Source organism: Rhododendron vialii, chromosome 6a (assembly GCF_030253575.1).
Source record: "Rhododendron vialii isolate Sample 1 chromosome 6a, ASM3025357v1".
Lineage (NCBI taxonomy): Eukaryota > Viridiplantae > Streptophyta > Magnoliopsida > Ericales > Ericaceae > Rhododendron > Rhododendron vialii.
In genome coordinates, this window is record NC_080562.1 from 40,538,648 (window position 1) to 40,559,372 (window position 20,725).

At 36.4% G+C, this 20,725-nt stretch overlaps 1 protein-coding gene and 1 non-coding gene across 2 annotated transcripts; both read left to right on the forward strand.

Annotated features, from left to right (window-relative positions):
• The first annotated feature begins 6,001 nt into the window (after positions 1–6,001).
• TRNAA-AGC (transfer RNA alanine (anticodon AGC)) lies at positions 6,002–6,074 on the forward strand. The gene has a single exon. It is a non-coding gene; the product is annotated as a tRNA-Ala (tRNA).
• Positions 6,075–11,739: 5,665 nt separating this feature from the next.
• Positions 11,740–19,373, forward strand: LOC131330419 (kinesin-like protein KIN-14N). Its single transcript, XM_058363991.1, has 17 exons — positions 11,740–12,164; positions 12,560–12,817; positions 13,028–13,172; positions 13,258–13,367; positions 13,446–13,565; positions 13,672–13,875; positions 14,382–14,591; positions 14,681–14,755; positions 14,872–15,018; positions 15,094–15,232; positions 15,317–15,426; positions 16,728–16,889; positions 16,984–17,192; positions 17,828–17,909; positions 18,039–18,143; positions 18,240–18,344; positions 18,961–19,373. The coding sequence occupies exons 1-17, from the start codon at positions 12,099–12,101 to the stop codon at positions 19,141–19,143; spliced, it is 2,430 nt and encodes an 809-aa protein (XP_058219974.1). The 5' UTR covers positions 11,740–12,098; the 3' UTR covers positions 19,144–19,373.
• The last annotated feature ends 1,352 nt before the right edge of the window (positions 19,374–20,725 follow it).

Here is a 20,725-nt window from a genome sequence, read left to right on the forward strand (position 1 = left end):
TTCGTTCTAGACTTTTCTAGGCTTCTCACATTTTTTCTTAATTATTTTCTCTCGTCCTTCCTCTTTTTCCATAAGGTCCAAACATTAGTATTTAGAAAGAGTGTAAATTCCATCCACTTGTGGTGGAAAATCGGGTTTTCCACCACTATCAATTGGGGGCCCCACCGTGCATATTTTATAGTAATCTGAACCGTTCATCTTGTAGGGCTCACAAAGTAGTACATCTTCACAAAAATCAACTTTATCAGACATGGATAGGTATATAAAAATTTGAAGTTTGGTTTAAAAAATCGACGGTAGATAAGTTTAAAGTTAAACTATCCATAGTCGTCTATTTTATAAACTAAGATTTAATTTTTTATATACCTATGCATGTCTAGTAAAGCTATTTTTTTTTGTGAATATGTACTATTTTGTGAGCCCTACAAAATGAACGGTTTAGATTATTGAAAAAAATACACGGCGGAACCCGCAATGCATGGTGGAAACCATGGAATTTCCACCTAAGGTGGAAATAATTTGTTCTCATTTAGAAAGCCTATTGGCCATGTTGTTTTTTTTTTAAAAAAGAGAGAAAATCTATGTTCTTCCTTTGTTTTTTATACTCGATGGAAGACATGTTCAAACTTTATAAGAGTTATCAAATATCTAGATTCGGTCAGTGACATAGTTAGAAAAGCCGCTGATTTTACTATTTCTTTTTTTTGTTAACACCACTCCTCTGCAAGTATGTTTTTAGTGCAAAAATACACTTACAGTGGAGTGGCGTTACCAAAAAATAGAGTGGCAAAATCATTTCTCAGCTATAAATTATGTGAGGGGTAGCAATTATTGCATTGAATCTCATTAATTTTTTTCAAACTAAGAAATGACTAGAATACTAGGTAAAAGGACAACAAAAATAAAATATGAATAGTTCAACTGTCTTCACCATTTGCCCATTTGTCTCATGGGTATTGAGAGTATCGGAGTGTAATATAGTTTATCAGGACGCGGGGGGCTGCTGTCCCAATTTTGGGGCTCACCCCGGTCTCGCTCCGATAATCTGAATCGTTCACTTTGTAGAACTCGTCGAGTAGAACAACTATGCAAAAAATCAGCTTAATTAGATATCATTAAGTACCTGATCGGAGCCCATATAACTCTCAGTCCATGGGTTACAGTGGATTTGATCCAGTGTTTCGGATCCATTCTTTTTAAGATAAAAAGGTTCCGATCAGGTACTTAATGATATCCAATTAAGCTGATTTTTTTGCATAATTGTTCTACTCGACGAGCTCTACAAAATAAACAATTCAGATCATCGGAGCGAGACCGGAGTAGACCCCAAAATGGGGTGCAGCAACCCCCCTCTCCCTCCAGTTTATCAAATGCAATGTAACCGGTGGTTGGTTAAATTATGAGATTAAACTCACATTGAATATGTGATTTTACAAATTGTGAAATACTATCTATATCTATCTATAAAATATGGAGCAGCGATTTTTAAATTATCTATATTTTGAACCATCGAATTTGTACATATTTTTTCGTATAGTTGAGATTTACGGATAGTAAGACAAGAAATATACTTGGAAAGAATTAATATTTGGAAGAAGAATAAAAAAAAACTAAAATTAATGTTTCCTAATCTTATATATTCTGATTATTTCTTTTCGATTTTTTCTTACTTTCCTTATAGTTATCAGTAAAAAATGATTACTGTGATCTATGACTGTCTCTCTCCCTCACACGTTAATCCCAAAACGGATTTCAATTTTGAATCCAAAACTGCTCTCTCTCTCTCTCTCTCTCTCTCTCTCTCTCTCTCTCTCTCTCTCTCTCTCTCTCTCTCTCTATATATATATATATATATATATATATATATATATATATATTCAAATTGCTAAATGTTTAGTTGGTTGAGCGATTGAAGGGAAAAAATTGATTAATTATATATTTGGTTAATTGATTCATTGCAATATGTTGGTGATAGCAAATGTATTGATTTTGTTATATCTTTATTCTAAGTCATAGTTTCATCTTCGCCTTCATTGGGTTGAAATTTGAAAGCCAATAAAAATATACATGTGCCTGTGTTTCTGCATTGGAGTTAATTTTCTTATTTAACTTAATTTTCTATAGTACATAACACAAGGGTGCAGGGTCTATCCATACTTAACAAAAAATAAGTTGCTACAATGGATGATTACTTTGATCCAATGATTTAGGCTCATTCTCCTCCTTTCAGTGATTGCTCACACTTTTTGCACATATTACACAATTACCGTGTGGGTTTATTTACTCCTAACAACTGTACATTAATGTCTCTGTGAAAAAAAAAGGAGAAGACTACCAAAACTTTCCAAATTCTGTGCTAATTTGAAAAAATATATATATAGGGGATCGTTCTGGAGACATAAAAAAAGACACTTCAGCTCAACCATTGAAGCCAATGACTGATATTATAAGTTCACAAAGATTTACTATTGGCCGCAAAGAATCAGTCTTAGCCACGATGAATTACTCTTGGCCGCAAAGAATTACTCTTGGCTGCAATGAATTACTCGTGGCCTCAAAGAATTACTCTTGGCCAAGAATTACTTTTGGCTGCATCGAATTGCACATGGCCGCATTTAATTGCACTTGGCCGCATTTAATTGCACTTGGCCGCTACTAGTTGCACTTGGCCTTGACCACATCGAATTGCACTTGGCCCCTATGAATTGCACTTGGACGCTACGAATTGCACTTGGCTACATCGAATTACTTTATTGTCTCGCAATTCTTTGCGGCCAAATGCAATTTGATGCAGCCAAGAGTAATTTATAGCGGCCAGAGTAATTCTTCGCGGCTAGAAGTAATTTGATGCGGTCAAGAGTAATTCTTCGCGGCCATGAGTAATTCTTCGCGACCAAAAGTAATTCTTTGCGGCCAAAAATAATTCTTCGCATCAGATTCTTTTTCTTTTTAACTAAAATGGTAAGAGAACAAAATTGTTGTTCAATACAACTTGAGCTATTGGTTTAGATGATTTAGAGTTTCATGATCTATCTGGAATTGAAGATTATAGGTTTTTTGATGGAGTCTTTGGGGTGGACATAGTTTCAAACTCTACTCCTTACTTTGTTATATGTAATCTTGGCACTATTTTGCTTTTCTATTTTTCTAGGTCAGTTAAGAAAATAAATATGATAGTGGTGTCACTTTTGAGTAAGTGGACGTTCAAAAAATTGAATTCGAGTTGGAATCCTATATGATTATACATTCTTAATATCTCTGATGCTATTCCTGAATGCAACTAACGGAATAAGAGTTATATGTAATTGACGAAATTCTAGCAAAAAAGTAAATAGAATATTAGTGAATGAGAGAAATAGAAATGAGTCTCTATTTGGGAGGTGATTCTCCAAATATGGAGAATGAGAATTGAGTCTCCAAAATGGAGATGGGTTGGAAGACATGAATTCTCCAAAATGGAGTTTTGGTGTCCAAATGGAGATGAGTTGGAGATGCTCTAAATAGAAGTCAAATCATAGTATCCACGCTTAGCATGGCCGCATAGGCTCATACTACACATGCCTAGCTAGAGTGTTGCACTCCGTTTTTTCGCGAAGGGAATGATAACACCTTCATCATAACAAGAAACTATCACCATTATTTCCATGCTTTGAGTAAAACCTTAATCGTAACAAGCGGTTCTTTGGTCAATTTTACACAAATTTCCTGTAATAAGAGCCCAATTGTGTTGAAAGCGCAAATACTACACATGCCCAGCTACTTCATGTCATGTGCTGTGCCCCACTGAGAAAAACATACTGTACTTGTTCCAAAAAAAAATGGGTCACAATCTACGGTAGACGTATGATTCCAGTTGATTAATTTGTAATGGGAATTACGTACAACACTAATCATCTTTGATTTGGAAACACTATTTTCATGGCAGGAAATTCAAATGCTCACCAATCTGATACTTACCAATCCTTGAATGGACAGGTTTGTGTGTGTGTGTGTGTTTTTTTAATAATTGGATTTCCTGGCTAGCTTGCGCGCACCTCGACTAATTCCGGAGCCCTGAAAGTAACGACCGGACGTATTCCCCAGTGACTCTAAAGTTTGGAATGTTTGACCTTCACGAGAATAAAACATGTGACCTCATGAAAGAATATTTATTGGCTATTACTATCTCACAACCATTTCGCCAAACCTCCTGGGGTTCAGGTTTGTGTGTTCCCAAGCCTTTGGGCTTTCGGGCTGTCATAGAGCAGGAGAGGCCCATTGAGAATCTGAGTATCCCCGCCTGCATGAAATGGATCAAAGTGGTATTGTTATTAACAAGGGATTGGAACAAATAGTCCATGTTATGGTCAATGCCTGTGAAATTAATTCAAACACTACGACCCAAAATGTTGAACAAGTTTTTTGGTTAAACAAATCAATTGTCTTATTTTTCGTCTTTATTCAAAAAAAAAATCACATTTGTTAGTTTCGCGTCAGTTTTTTGTAAATTATTAGTTCGACTCGACGAGAGGAATCGGAAAAGAAAAAATTTATGGTCCAACCATAGTTTTTTTTAAAGTCGAAAAAAAATTGGCATATTTTTGTCTTTATTCAAAAAAGTTGGGTTTCGATCATAAATTTTTACCTTTTAGATTCTTCTCGTCATGACGAAGCAATAATCCACCAAGGATTAACGAAAAACTAACAAATGTGGAAAAAAATGAATAAGCACAAAAAAAAAAAAAAAGAAGAAAAAAGAAGCCAAAAAGATACCCACAACTGGTTTTGCTCCCGTAGACTAGTTTAAGTAATTGGCCGAAAGGATACATCCAAAACCTCCTTTTATATATATATTTTTTCACAATCAACAACCAAATCAACAACAATATATTTTGAAAATTCAATGCCCTAGGCCCCTAACTAGGAGAAATTTTTCAGGCTACATGGTGCCGAGCACCATCTTGGTCGTCCAAACGTGTTTTGGACGGCTCAGATCTGTTTGGGTAATTTTTAAGTGTAAAATTATCAAAACACCCCCTCAAACAAATCTGGGCCATTCAAAATACGTTTGGACAGCAAAGATGCGTGCTCCGCACCACGTGACCCGTGCCCATCCGGCACTGAAAAACTTCTCCCTAACTAGACATTTCTGAACCTGAATTAGGTAAACCGAAATGATATTGGTACCGACAAGTACCGTAGGAAAAATACATCGACGGTCGCGCCAGATAGTCTCCGGCCACCGGACGGCCGATCCGAGCCGTCAAATTTTTTTTAAAAAAAAAGCCGAGTGAATTTTCGCGGTAATCATCGGTATCCGACGTGCGTAGGTACTTGATCCAAACATTCATTTTTTCGTATATTGGTCGGTACCAATAGCACATTCTTAGGTAAAATATAACGTAGGGTAAACTATAGTTAACCGCCTCTAACTAAGCCTCGCGTGCACTTTGCCCCCTCTAACTTCTTTTTTTGGCACTCAACCCCCTCTAACTAACTGAAATTCAAACGGTCATAATTTCAAACGGTCATAACTTCTTTGTCTGAAATCGAAAACATGCAAATTGTATATCGTTTCGAGGTCTTGAAGTCAACTTTCTAATGACACTAAAATCACATCACGATTCAAAGCACACAAAAAGTTATGATCAAAAGAGTAAGGGCTGGTAGACAGAAAGACCATTTTGATCATAATTTTCTGTGTGCTTTGAATCGTGATATGATTTTGGTGTCATTAGAAAGTTGACTTCAAGACCTCGAAATCGATATACAATTTGCATGTTTTCGATTTCAGACAAAGAAGTTATGACCGTTTGAATGTCAGTTAGTTAGAAGGGGTTGAATGTCAAAACAAAAAGTTAGAGAGGGGAAAGTGCACGTAAAGCTTAGTTAGAGGGGGTTAACTGTAGTTTACCCTATAACGTATACTTCACTTATCAGAGGTAATGGGACAAGTACTAGAATTTCATTGGCCGGAGAGATTAATTATAATTAATTAATAGTCTGAAAAACGAGCAAAGAAGGGGATGTAGCTCAGATGGTAGAGCGCTCGCTTAGCATGCGAGAGGTACGGGGATCGATACCCCGCATCTCCAATTTTTAGTTCCGAAGATAGATATATAAAGATCCCGTTCGTTCCCAAGGTTTTAAATTTTGGATTTTAATAATTATTCTATCTCTTTTTAATTATTATTATTTTTTTTCTATCTCTCTCCAATCATTAACCCTATTTTCAATCATTACTCTATTTCTTTTTACACTCACTACCTGCAAATCAAAATCCAAAATTCCAAAACGAACGGGGTCAAAAGCCTTCTTCCATTTCTGTTTTTTATAGTACTTCTCTTTCCCCTAAGCATGTTCAGTAACCAAGCATAACCGCATTGTGAATTAATGGTGCGTTTCTACTAAACAAAATGGACAGATCCGTTCCGCTAACTCAAACAAGTACTTAATTTTTGAATTAAAAGTAGCGTATTACAAGAGAATGACCAATCTCGTATAGCAGAAAATTAATAAATACTTAAAAAAATAAGAACCTTAATGGAAACAGCACTTAAAACTCATGTATTTATGAATTTTTAGGCAAAACATTCTTCTCACATATATAAACTAAAATACTATCTAGTGAAAACAATTTGACTATTGCCATTAGCTTGTAGTCCATTTAGTTTAGCGGGAACGCACCCTAAAGATATTACAAATGAGTGAAAAATGAGAACTAATGCCAAGTTCGAATTTGTGTTCGGCTCGTTAAAAAAATTAGTTTTTTTTATATAAATAATTAAGCTCGTTAAAATTAGTTTAAAAATTAATTTTTAAACTCTCTGAGTTTTCAAACCAGATTTAACGAATTCAGTACTCGATCCATTCGTCTCGTTTATCATCCCAACAAAAACAAAGAGAGGTAGGTACTGATCATTTCAATGCTGCCATTTGTTTTATTTATTTTAATGGGCAGATACAGCGTCACATTCTCTATCCACTTTGTGATTCCTACGTACCCTTCGAAATTAATGAGCCCCTATCCAGTCTATTAAAATCATATATATTAGTTGTTTAATTAATTTAATCTAATGAAGAGGAAGTAAGACATGATGGATCGATATAATTAAACACACCACGAAGTATTTTCAATTCTTTTCTATCAGGAGACGTCCCCGAAGAAACAAGCCAAAAAAAAAAAAAAAGTATTTTCATATTTTTTTTGCCGAGCAAAAAAACATGTTTTCAATATTTTGCTGCCCAACCTATATATTTTGAGGAATGCTAGGTACAAAGAAAATTTATCCTGAAAGTATCCCGAAAAAAGCAATCCGTGGTTGAGAATCACTTTGATGATTGGGTCACACACATCAAAGTGAATCTTAACTACTAGTTGCTCTTTTCGAGGTACTTTCGATCATGATAAGTTTTCTTTGTACCTAGCATTTTTCATTTATTTTCCATGGGACCAAGAACTGGGGAGAACTTAACTAGTGTCAAGGTCAACCAAGTTGTGCATGCCCTCCGGGCCTCGAACCTAGTTTCATGCTAGATTTTCCTATTGTTAAACGGGTTAAAGTCCACCAAAACACAGACTTCGAGCTAAATTATTCTCCTAACATACACTAGCTGAGAGTTCATTTAGCGGAAACAACTCGTCTAAACTCTAAAATTAGTAAGCTATAGACATATACTCCCTCCGTCTCATAATATTTGTCCGGTCCGTAAAACGAGGACTATAAAATAATGTATTTCTTTCAAGAAAAAATTCAAATTTTTTTCATAAGTTAAAAGAACTCGTCAAGATTTAGTAAATTGTTGAATTTTTTTCCAACTTTTCTTACAAAAATTGTACTCCGTATTATTTTTACGTCTCCGTTTTGCGGACCGGACAAATATTATGGAACGGAGGGAGTACTTTTTAGGGAAAACTCATTCTTAATAAATTGTATTCAATTCAACAGCTCTAAAATCTGACACTTGAATTGCCTCTTTCTTTTTTTTTTTTGTGTGATTGGTTCTGAAATCCTTAGGTTCTAGTTCAATATAATTTAGGTCTATTGTTTGCATACTACTTCTGTTTTTTTAGAATGGTATATAGCATTCCATAAAATAAGATTCGATGTCAACTTTATCATTATTATTATTTTTACCTCATGTCAACTTTTATTTCTGAAAGGCTTTAACTTGGGTGGCTTGTAGGGGAAATTATCGATTAAGTTCAAGATCTTGTATTATCTTTACGTTTGCACCAAGTCAAGAACTAGAATGCTTGATCATGAGGCAAATATGAAGTGAGGCTATTGCTAAAAATCTTAAACGGCCGGCCCGAATCTATGATGAGGCACGCATCACACGATATCACGTGTACCTAAATTTAATTAAAGATCGATCTTAAATGGACGAAGACCTGTGATGAGATACGCATGCATGATCTTGTGTGGTTTTATGTTGAGATGCATATTTCAACATCACACGACATCACGTGTGCCTCAACTTAATTAAAGATATTAACTGGGTTAGGATCTATGATGATCAGACACAAACGATCATCTGTGAATTTATGTTGCGATGTATATATATCTATATAATCAGTATTCAATCTTTTGATAAGAAAAGCAAATGAAAATAATTTTGACACTTTACTTTTATCCCATGCACTACTTTTATATTGACGTCCTTGTACACATGGAATATCAAACTATCCTTCTTAATTTAGTTTTCAAATATGAAGAGTAATTTCCTAACGCTATGTGAACATGGCCAAAAAAAAAAGTGCAGAAGAATAAAAGAAGAGTGTGAAAATCATTTATAGAAATTAACAAAATTCACAATTTGTATATAAGATACTTTATTAATTGCTATCGAGATCCACAATATCCTAATTCCTAAGTTATAGATGGAGCTCTTAGCTTAGCACATCTGGTTGTACCTCTTGCCTTGCAAGGGGCGGGAAGATCTAGGGTTCGAATCTATAGAGAGAAATCAAACACTTTTTGATTGTTAACAAACTAATTAATTTTCCGCTAATCTTCCAAAAATTGTATACGACAATGAAAAAAAAAAAAAGTACTGTAACTAGTTACCTAAAAATGGCAAGCAATTAACATCAACAGCTTTGGAAGAAGTTCAGTCTTTGTTCTAGCTAAACTAGGTACGGAGAGAACCCAATTGTCCAAGTGGGCATGAAAAACTAATAGTAATGTTTATTCTTCATGACGTTGCATGTTCGAATTTTGACGGAACGTTAGTCGCTCGAGGATTTGTCCGGTCATTAATTTAAGGGCTTCTGAATCAGTTGAGGTGCGCAAGTTGATCCAAACATACCTAGTTGTTAAAAAAAGAAAAGAAAAAAAAGCATGTTAGTACTACTCGATTATCTTTTCAGTGAGAGCTGAGAAGTGTTAGTGCTACACGTTTGGCATAAAAAATGAGAGAGAGAGAGAGAGAGAGAGAGAGAGAGAGAGAGAGAGAGGGGCTAAAGAAGAAGACTCCCAAAGGGAGAGTAGGGAAAAAGACCACATCAAAGCACCAAGAAACGAAATGGAAATTCCAACTGCTAACACTAGTACCCATGTGAGACGGGCATCTTTTATGTTTGGTATCATATCCAAAGAGGGTGGAAAAGTTATAGGAGAATTTAGGCTCTGAAAAAAAAAATTCTTGACGGCCATTAGACGCAAGTGAGAAAACATTTGTTTTGCTTTTAAACATTTGGAAAGAACTTGGGAACTTTGATGAGTCATTTGGTTTGAAATAATTGCATTTAGTACCTAGAGATTTTGCAATCGAACTAAATGCACCTAAAGTTTGCTGGAGCAAACCCCAGGTCCTGTGCTGGTTAAGACTCGCAACTTAGAAGTTTGCTTCATTGCGAGGTTGTAGGTCCGAAACTTTCGACTTACTATTACTCTTATGAGATCAGTTTATAAGAGACTTTTGTTCGGAGTTAAATGACATAGCTAGTGGATGGTGGAATTGGTCCTAAAGATCACCCATGATGCGCACAAACTTAGCCGGACACCCTGAGGTCTGAAAGGGAGAAAACATTGCTAGAGCCTAGAGCAATCATTAAGTAAGAGATAGATTGCAACTACTTATATGGCATTTTGCTTTGAGTTTCATCAACATGAAATACATTTATCTGTTTTCTTAGGTACCTAACAATTCTCCTATCTAAAGAAGGTACCTAACTGTCTATGATAAAACCAGGTGGTGACCGATAATTGACTTGGTTCGTAATGGAGTTTGGCTCACCCTAACCCCTTTAACTCGGATCCGGGAACCTTGCCAAGCATTCTCTGTCAAGCGGGCAAAAATACCATCGTTTTGACCATGCAAGCAGTACTTGTTTGGTTGGCAGAACACTTGTTATTTATTGTTGATTTTTGTGGGCCCATTATGGGTCCTACAAAGATAATTTAAATCTCAAATTATTCTTAAGATGTTTTTTTATGGGTTCTTGAAAAAAATTAGCTCAATTCGATATCAATAGTATTGGATTGTGCTAAATTTTTTTTTCTTCAAAAAGTCATAAAAAAAAATTTAAGATTAACTTGCGATTTGAATAATCTTCATATATAGGACTTACCCACAAAAATCATTCTTCACGGGCGTAACGTTTGGCACGATGCTTGGCAGGCTGCCCGGATCCCTTTAACTCCTAGCATATTGTATTCTGTTCTTGGTTTTCTTGAAAAAATAATCACATGCATGATGTGGTCTTACAAAAGTGATCCAAAAATAATTGACTGATTGGATTTAATTAGTAGTTACCTCATAAAATGTGCACCATATTCTATGGTTCGTTCGAATTTCAAGACAAGGCTAAACTATTATTTTGAGTTTGGTCGTTGAGCTTTATGCATTTTTAATGTCACTTTCTATTGCTTTCAATTGTGCCCTCAAACTTTTATAATTCAACCAATATACGTAGTCCGACTCATTAACTACTGTGTGAAAAAATTGTATCCTAAAAATCGCTTGTTATTTCCCATTATTTCTTATTTTGTATCTTCTATGTCGGTTTATTTTTTATTGGAAATTTCATAATTAACTTGAATAAAAAGCATAGGAAATGTCATCCTAGTTTTATTGAATTAATATATGTGTTGCTTTCTATGTAAGTAAAAATATTGACATCCTCTATGAGAGGGTTCAGTGAAACTCAGAATCCAAACTTAAGGTCTTGAGTTTTTACTCCTAAGAGCCATTCCTTAGCCTCATCGACACAACAGCTTGGTTTGGCAGCATTTTCCTTTAGAATTCGTTAGAATATACATTTTTACATTTTAGATATAATTTCGAAAATAACGTCAAGTCACACATAAAAATATACTACTTAATAACTTCATATACGTAAGCTAAACGAGTCAAATAAATAAAAAGTATTAATATGTATGAAAGCTGAAGTGAAATGACGTTTCAGATGCTTTCTTCAATTTATTGTTCATAGATTTTTCTTTTCTTTTTTTCTTCTAGAAACATGAAAATATCGTTTTCATAAATACTAAAGAAGAAACAAGAAAATATTTTTTGCACTCTATTTTCTTAAAAACGAATTTTCAAAATTCATCTTGTCGTGCGAGAAAGTCATCTTCCAAGGAAGAAAAGAATTATAAATGGAAAACCACAGTCGGCAATATCACCAAATGATGGGGGCATACTGGTCATTAAAGATTTCTAACGAATCTGTCCCCCACGGCCCACACTACCGCCTGATTCCAGTTCAAAAATATTCAAAAGCCCCAACGCTCTCCTCTCTTCCTCCAACTCACTGAGTCAATTCTATATCACCAAAACGTCCAATTAGGTTTAGAGAGAGAGAAAACTGGTGGAAAGCTTCACACAGAGAGAGAGAGAGAGAGAGAGAGAGAGAGAGATTTCTTTTCTTTAACTTCTGATGTCAATATGTCACTGGTAGGAGTATTTCTTTGTTTTCCATTATTTTAGGGTTTAACAATTGATTTTTTTTTAAAGATCATGAGTTCCCTGCAAATCAAAGCAACGGCTCTGATGCGTCGATAGCTTTGATTGCAATCCACGGCCCCACCAGAATCAAACCCAACCCTCCCCACAAACTCACTCTCTGCTGCTCTCTCTCTCTAAAACCCTCTCTCTATCACACACTTCAAATGTCTACCAAGAACCAGAACAAGCCTCCAGTCCCCTGCGCTCCTGCTCCCCCTAGCCCTTCAAATGTAAGCTTATTTTTTACCCATTCCTGACTTCATTATTTCTTTTGATCTGTTCTTTTGGACTTAATATTTGTGGGTTTTGAATCTTTTTGTGAAATTCGTTGTGCATTTGTACAGCAGTTCTGTCTTCTTTGAATAAATATTAGTGGGTTTCGAATATTTTCCCGAAATTTGTTGTGGGTTTGTATAGCAAGTGTAGTTTTTTGGACTAAAGATTTGTGGGTTTTGTATCATTTTGTCAAATTTGTTGTAGGTTTGTAGTATTTTTGGACTAAAGAATTGGGGTTTTTGAATCCTTTTCGCGAAATTTGTTGTGGGTTTGTAGAGCAAGTGCAGTTTTTTGGAATAATGATTTGTGGGTTTTGAATCACTTTGTGGAATTTGTTGTGGGTTTGTAGAGTAAGTGTTTAGTTGATGAGGTTTCGGTAGATAAGCGGCGAAAGATCGGAATTTCCAAGATGGTGGGGCCGGCAAACGGCATTAGAACCAGGCAGGCCTTTTCCGTTGTCAATGGAGGCCAAGATCTGCCTATGGCCGGTGGGCCCGGCCCGGGTAGCAGTGCGGGTTCTGAATGTGGTAGTATTGAGCTTACAAGGGAAGATGTTGAGGCATTACTGAATGAGAAGATGAAAACAAAGAACAAATTCAATCTCAAGGTAATTGCGTAGATTAGGGTTTTGAGATTCAAGTAAATTTTAATGATAGAATCATGTTTTCCATTGATTGAACCATGAAGTTTTTTCACTTAAGTATTTGATATGCGTTAGTGGGTTTTGAGCTTCAAGTTAATTTCAGTGATAGAACAATGAGGGGTTGTTTTTTGTTTCTTCGTGTTTAGTAAAGCAAGCCTTTGTTATATTCTATAGGAAAAATGTGACCAAATGATGGATTATATTAAAAGGCTTAGGCTCTGTATAAAATGGTTTCAAGAGCTTGAAGGGAACTATCTTTTGGAGCAAGAGAAGCTAAAGGATTTGTTAGAAACGGTGGAGAAGAAATGCACCGATATGGGTAATGATTGGTTTATTTTGATTTACCTGAGTTCATGAAAAATTTAAACTGGTTGTTAATGTCAGTTAATTTGCTTGTGATTTAGAGATGCTAATGAAGGCAAAGGAAGAGGAATTGAATTCAATTATTGTGGAGCTGAGGGCAAATTATGCATCTTTGCAAGGGAGATTTACATTGGCAGAATCTCATAAGTTGGTAAGACCGGTAGAATTGTTATTTCCACTTCCTTAGTTGTTTGCTGAGAAGAATTTACATTGTGAATTCAACAATTAGGCTGCAATGGAATCTCTGGCAATTGAGAAAGAGGCTAAAGTTGCTGCAGAGAGGTCGCAAGCTTCTCTTTCGGAAGAGCTTCGCATTTCTCAACGAGAGAACTCAAATGCCAATCAGAAGGTGAATAGAGAGATGTGATTTCAATTTCAGTAAAAGATCATTTATCTCTGTTCATTGTCCAGAAATCACTTCATCTTTTCCTCATGTGGGTTTGTTCGATTTGCAGATTTCTTCACTTAATGATATGTACAAACGATTGCAAGAGTACAACACAAGTTTGCAACAATACAACAGTAAACTCCAGTCAGAGCTTGCTACAACCAATGAAACCCTTAAGCGTGTTGAGAAAGAGAAAGCTGCAGTAGTTGAGAATCTCAGTACCTTAAGGGGTCATTATAATTCCTTGCAGGATCAGCTTACGTCATCTCGAGTAGGTTCATGTAGAGTTCATTTCATTTGCAATATAAACATTTTGTATTATGATATCTCGGTATAGCATTTGATGTGTTGTATGTGAACAACCACGTGCTTGATTTGTTACTTTTTGTCTGTCTCAAAGTTCGCCGGCTGCAATCAGTCGGAAGAATCATAGAAGAATAAGAAAATGGGGTTATATATATTATGCATTATCCCATTCAATAAGTGGCTTAGTAGCTCCATGGTCTAACAGTTTTTGATTACCCACCTAGGTCTACTGGTTAGATGTAACTTTCTTTTGTCCAGATCTAGGCATTCTGGTATCTATCGTCGCTAGGAACATGTAACTATGTGTTGAGTCTGCTAGGGACATTTGTGTCTTTCTTGGACAATGTGTAATTGTATAGCTGATTCTCCAGTCAACTTGATTATCTCTATTGCCATGCTGGGATCAGATTGTGTATTGTTATAATATGCAGACGTCCTCTCATTTTTTGTTCCTTACTGTACTATGTTTAGGTTTCTCAAGATGAGGCTGTGAAACAGAAAGAAACTCTTGCAAAAGAAGTGGGGTGCCTTAGGGGTGATCTGCAGCAAGTGAGAGAAGATCGTGACTGCCAATTGTTACAAGTACAGGCCTTAACAGCTGAAGTTTCCAAATATAAAGAACGTAGTGGAAAATCCTTAGCTGAAGTGGAGTGCCTAACATCGAGGTCAAATGAGTTGGAGGTTTGTTTTTCTGCTGCTTTATTTTTTTTTCTCAAACACAGATTGTGCCTTTCATAAATTAACTTCCACAATGAGTTTTCGTTCAACAGGCAATGTGTTTGTCTCAAACCGCACAGATACGAACATTACAAAGTCAACTTGCAATTGCAGAGAAGAAATTGGAGGTATCATCATTTGGAATCTTGTGTTTCTGAAAGATGAATTACTAGTACAAGGAACATGTTTGCGTTGATATCCTATGCCAGCTACATCTCCGAATGACTTTGATCTTGTGTCTCAGATGTCTGATTTATCTGCATTGGAGACAAGAACAGGATATGAAGAGCAAAGAGAACTTATTCAAGAATTACAAAGCCGTCTTGCAGAATCAGAAGTGAAAATTATTGAAGGAGAGAATCTAAGGAAAAAGTTACATAATACAGTATTGGTAAGGATTTTTTCTGCAACATATTTACTGGTGGTAAGCAAACATTTTCATCAGCTAAACTCTTTTCTGCTGCAGGAACTGAAAGGTAACATCCGCGTTTTCTGTAGAGTACGACCTTTGTTGCCCGAAGATGGTGTTGGTACGGAACCAAAAGTTATTTCTTATCCCACATCACTTGAAATGCTTGGACGGGGCATTGACTTGATACAAAATGGTATTCTTTTATTTCAGAGCCTTTTCGTTTTACGCTTTGCTTTATGCATACAACGATCTCACTCTGTGTTTCTCTTTTCTTCAGTACAAAAACATTCTTTCACATTCGATAAAGTGTTCATGCCTGACGCCTCACAAGAGGAGGTTTTTGTGGAAATCTCACAGCTTGTACAGAGTGCTCTTGATGGTTATAAGGTGACTTATTGCCTAGTTTACTCCAATTATTGTATCAACATAAAATTTTCAGGAGCTCTAACCAATGTTTTTCTAGATTGGAGTATGTTTTGTATTGTGATTTATGAGGCACACGTACATGTGTAGTATGGGTATTTCATGCTGCCATGCAACAATCCTATGAGTAGGATAGGCGATAGGGGTAAATTATGTCTCTTAAAGATGTATTAATGCATTGTATATTGTATGCAACAATTACAACACCAAATGCAAAATTTAGTGAAATGGCTGAGTTGATTATTGTTCTTACCTACATTCAAGAATTTACCACCGCGAGCAAGGTATAAATTGGAGTTTAATGCCATCACGTAAAAGAACTTGCAAACCAAAAGCTTAAATCTAAAAGAATACTGAACACGAAATCATTCTCATTATGCTAACTTCATGGGTATGAAAGCGGGTGGGCTAAGTATTTGGAACAAACTGGTTACAACAGGGATATGGAACTTTTAGGAATTGTATACATGTTTCATGTACCCAGTACGCATGCAGATGCATCATGCAGTGTACCAGTGCCTGAGGCAACATGTTTTCTTGAGTACCCATGCTTCATAGGGTTTGTATGAGGAGGCTAGATTATTCAAGTTGTAGATATATTTCCTAATTCAACTGGTGACACATTCTAGGCCGTATTTGGATATCAATGTACCATAATCAATTAATTATTGTTTTTAATTTTTTTATATTTTCCATCTCAATACTTGAAAGTTGAATGGCAAGGAATTGTCAGCCATTGTCTTCTCAACTTTCTTGAGTTTTCGGCCCCGTTCTGGTCTGTAAGAAAAGGAACTTTTAGAATAAGGAAGGTAATTTCAAGCTCAAAAATCATGTGTTTATGCAAATAATTTTCGTACCAATATGGATCTTGTTTGATAGATCTCATTGAGATCTTTTAAATGGTGTAAAAAAATTAAAAAATTATTTTTAATTTTCATTATATTTGAGTTTGAAATTACCTTCTTTTTAAAAAGGAAGGTTTAAAAAGAAAGCGGAATGGCACCTTCCTTCTTTTCTTTTTCGGTATTCATTGAGTTTCCCTTTTCACTCTAAGCGTTTTCACATTTTTTTGATACTGGAGCTATTACTGTTAATCTCATTTGGTCCTATAATGTAAGTCGTTCTTTCATAGTTCCTGCAATCTGTGGCTGACTAGTGTGGAGCTCAAAGTTACTTTAAATATCTTGCATTCATCATGGGATCACCATGTATAACCTGTAATTCCTTCGAGCTCATAGAGAATGATAATGGTTGTTCCCTTGCAGGTATGCATCTTTGCTTACGGCCAAACTGGCTCCGGTAAAACATATACTATGATGGGCAGGCCTGGAAGCCCAGATCAGAAAGGGCTGATACCCCGCTCATTAGAACAGATATTTCAGACCAAGCAATCTCTTCAGCAGCAAGGATGGAAATACGATATGCAGGTGTGTGATAAGTTTGCCTTCTAATTTTCCCTCTTTGATTGCTGTTGTGCTTGTGATGATGGTTTCTGCATGTTGGCTCTAACAATGTTTGTAGGTGTCAATGTTGGAGATATACAATGAAACTATACGTGATTTGTTGTCAGTAAATCGATCATGCCCTGATGTGTCGCGAACAGAGAATGGAAAACAGTACACAATTAAACATGATGCAAATGGCAACACTGTTGTCTCTGATCTAACCATTGTGGATGTTCGTAGTAGTAGAGAGGTTTCTTATCTTTTAGATCGGGCTGCACAAAGCAGGTATTCATAAGTAAATGATCCTTTCTTTATTGCTTTATTTCTTTTGAATCTAAGTGGAAGCAAGGTTATGAATCCTGTACCGTACCGGACGGTACGGACCGGGGTGTTGTCTATAGCCGGTACCTTACATCTCTAATCCCGTCCCGGCTCAAATACCGGTCGGTACCGGCCAAATACCGGATGGTACCAGAAATACCGGTCAGTACTGGCCAATACCGGACTACTTTTAAATTTATTTTTTTCTTCAAGTACCGGACAATACCGGACGGTACTGGGCAAATACCGGAATATTTTTTATTTTATTTTTGTTTTAAAAAGTGTATATTATACTATAAATTCTTTTAGGTTGGATTGTTGGAAAATAACACTAATAGCGATCAATCCGAAACGGTACCCGGTATCTCACTAGTACTAGTACTGGTACGTACCGTACTTGTAAGAAAACCGGTACTCTAGCTGGTACGGTATTCAGAACCTTGAATTGGAAGTATCTCAAACTATTTTGATTGTGTTTATGATGAGAAGTAGAGTTGTACATACCATTCTGTTTTAGTTTTTTGTTCCTGATTTTTTGGGTCCAAATGGTCCATGTACCTCTATTTATATGTCCAAAACCTGTATTTGTTCTTATTTAGGTCTGTAGGCAAGACCCAGATGAATGAGCAATCTTCACGAAGTCATTTCGTCTTCACTCTGCGGATATCAGGTTATAATGAGGTATTAACACTCATAAGACTTGCCCCTCTCTCTCTCTCTCTCTCTCTCTCTCACGATACATGTGGGCCTGCACTTGAACGCACCACAGACATGCCAATCGATGATTAATGCTGTTCTTTTATTTTGTAGAGCACTGAACAACAAGTACAAGGTGTTTTGAATCTTATCGACCTTGCTGGTAGTGAGCGTCTCTCAAGGAGTGGGGCAACGGGAGACCGGCTGAAGGAAACTCAGGTAATAGAGCAAACCCTTGTAAGCAGATTTCTAGCCAATCCTGTAATCTGTTGTCCAATGTGGAAATTGCCTAAGTTACTTTTCATTGCCATGCAGGCCATTAATAAGAGTTTATCATCTCTAAGCGACGTCATATTTGCCTTGGCAAAGAAGGAGGACCACGTCCCATTTAGGAACTCAAAGCTCACATATCTTCTCCAGGTAAATTGCTTCAAAATATAGCAATGCAATTATGTTATGTTAAGTTTTCACTTCAAGTTTCAATTTGCTATCCTTAGGGGCCAATATAGTGGTTGCATTTTCAGTAGAAGTCCTTAGAGCTAGTCTTGAACGTGTTGAGACTCGTAAGAGAAGTATGCAGAAGATAACATTATAATCCTCGTCATTTAGGTGTTCTTTCCAAGGCCAGTTACGAATACTATACATGATCTGCTATTATTCCAGCGTCTACCATGAAATGCTTCATTTTGTTTTTTAACGTTATGATCATGATTCTGCCTTTTGACCCATGTTTGTAGTAGGGACAGTAGGAAACATGCGTGATTACCATCTAACATAGATAAGGCCAACACAAAGAAGGAATTGTTGCATCTTCGAGGATTTCTTCATTTCAATCATGTACACTGAGTTGTTCTGTGGCAGTGTGGCCAAAATATGTAGGTGGATAAGACTATTAGTCCATGCTGCAAAATATAAACAAGAAACATGTCAGACGTAGTTTAGAGCTCCTGCAAAAGATTTCTATTTATATCTCTTTTTCTATCGTTGTGGATTTCTTGTTTATTTGATCTGTTCTAATGGGTCAATGGTTAAGCAGCCTTGCCTAGGTGGGGATTCAAAGACTTTGATGGTTGTCAATGTTTCTCCCGATCCTCCCTCAGTGGGGGAGTCACTTTGCTCACTCAGGTTTGCAGCAAGGGTTAATGCTTGTGAGATTGGGATTCCTCGGCGTCAAACCAACACTGTGCGGTCCTTAGATTCTCGCTTGAGCTTTGGCTGATATTGATGTAGTGTTTTCCGATTTTATTTGATAAAATCTTTTTCGTATTTTCTGAATCTGCGTGGCTTAATTATCACCTAAATGTGAAAGCAATTCTAACATACATTTCTTCGTTTGTAATTTGTATAGAGATGAGAATATTGGGCTTGTATTAGTGATTTAGGTTGCCCATTGAAACAAAAAATTTGTATTCACAACGATCCGATGGTGAATTTGATACGTGTTGCTTCTATCGGTCGCTGTACCACTGTAATGCCTTGTTGCTTCTTTCTGTTAAATCAAAGAGGATCACCATTGGGATGGATCAGAAATCGGCCCTCGGGCCTTTGGTTGCCCAAGGAGCTAAGAAAATGTGATTTCAACTCAATCAAGTGCTTTAAAGTATGATGAATTCTTGGGAATAATAGCTATTAGTCTCTTGACAAAACATGATTGTGTCTGGAAACAAGGACTAATTTGGATGTAGTGTGAGAATACTTGGTGTAGTTCCCTTTTAGATGTCATAACTAGGTCAAGTGGTAGACTAGAAAGCCACCTACAGATGTTATACACTGTGATTGTTAGCACAAAGTTAGCCAATGCATAGTTCTTACGTACCGGTACCGTCATTGCTTCTTTTCAAGAAAAGTAGTACTCAGTTTTGGCTCTTTTCAAGAAAAACATGTTAGCACCAACTTGAGTCTCTCTGCCCAGTTTTGGCTCTTTTCCTACAGTTGAATTAATTATGGGAAAATGACGGCGAAGGACGTGTTTTGATAATTAATACCCGTTAAGGATATTTTCAGCGTTAACAAATATTCTCAGCATGTCTTTGACGGTATTAATTATCAAAATACGTCATGGACCGTCATTTTCCCTTGAATTATTTGAATCCAGCATCGATCTTGATGAGGATATTATTTGATCTCGGTTAGGCTCTGGCCAACTTGGTAACAGTTGCAGAACTCTGTGTGCTAGCTCCACCCACCATATCTCATGTCTGATGTCTCATTGACCTGTGTGCCGCTGGAAATGAGAGACTTCAGCTTATTCCCTCTCCCCTCCTCAAATGGTACATTCAAAAATGCTAGGGAATTGGAGGCATGAGACAAATTTAGATGATTGTGATTTGTGGGTGGTTACGTGAGGAGATTTAATTGTCTACGGAGAAAGGAAAATTATTTGGTCTGGGTCTAGAATCACCACGTTATCTTTAGCAGTTTGAAAATCATGATCGATCACCTCAGAGCGATTCCAATGGTCTAACATACCCAGTACCGGGAACTCACCTTTATCAAAAAATATTGAGCCTATTCCAAAAGGCGAACATGTGGAACCTCGAGTCTAACCATAAATAAAATAGCCAACATATGGGTCAGTAATTACTTGTTGAAATGGGTTTGTCTAAGCCTGCAAGATAGGAACAATTGCCATCAAATTGCAAGGCTTTTTCATTGACTCCGGATTATATTTTTTCAAAAATAAACAAATAGTAGAATTTTGTGATACAGGGCCACAAAACAGAGAGATTTTTCAAGAGAGGACCCCATGATTCCTATACAGATATTTCTTAGCAGATGTGTATTAAAAATAATGCATGATT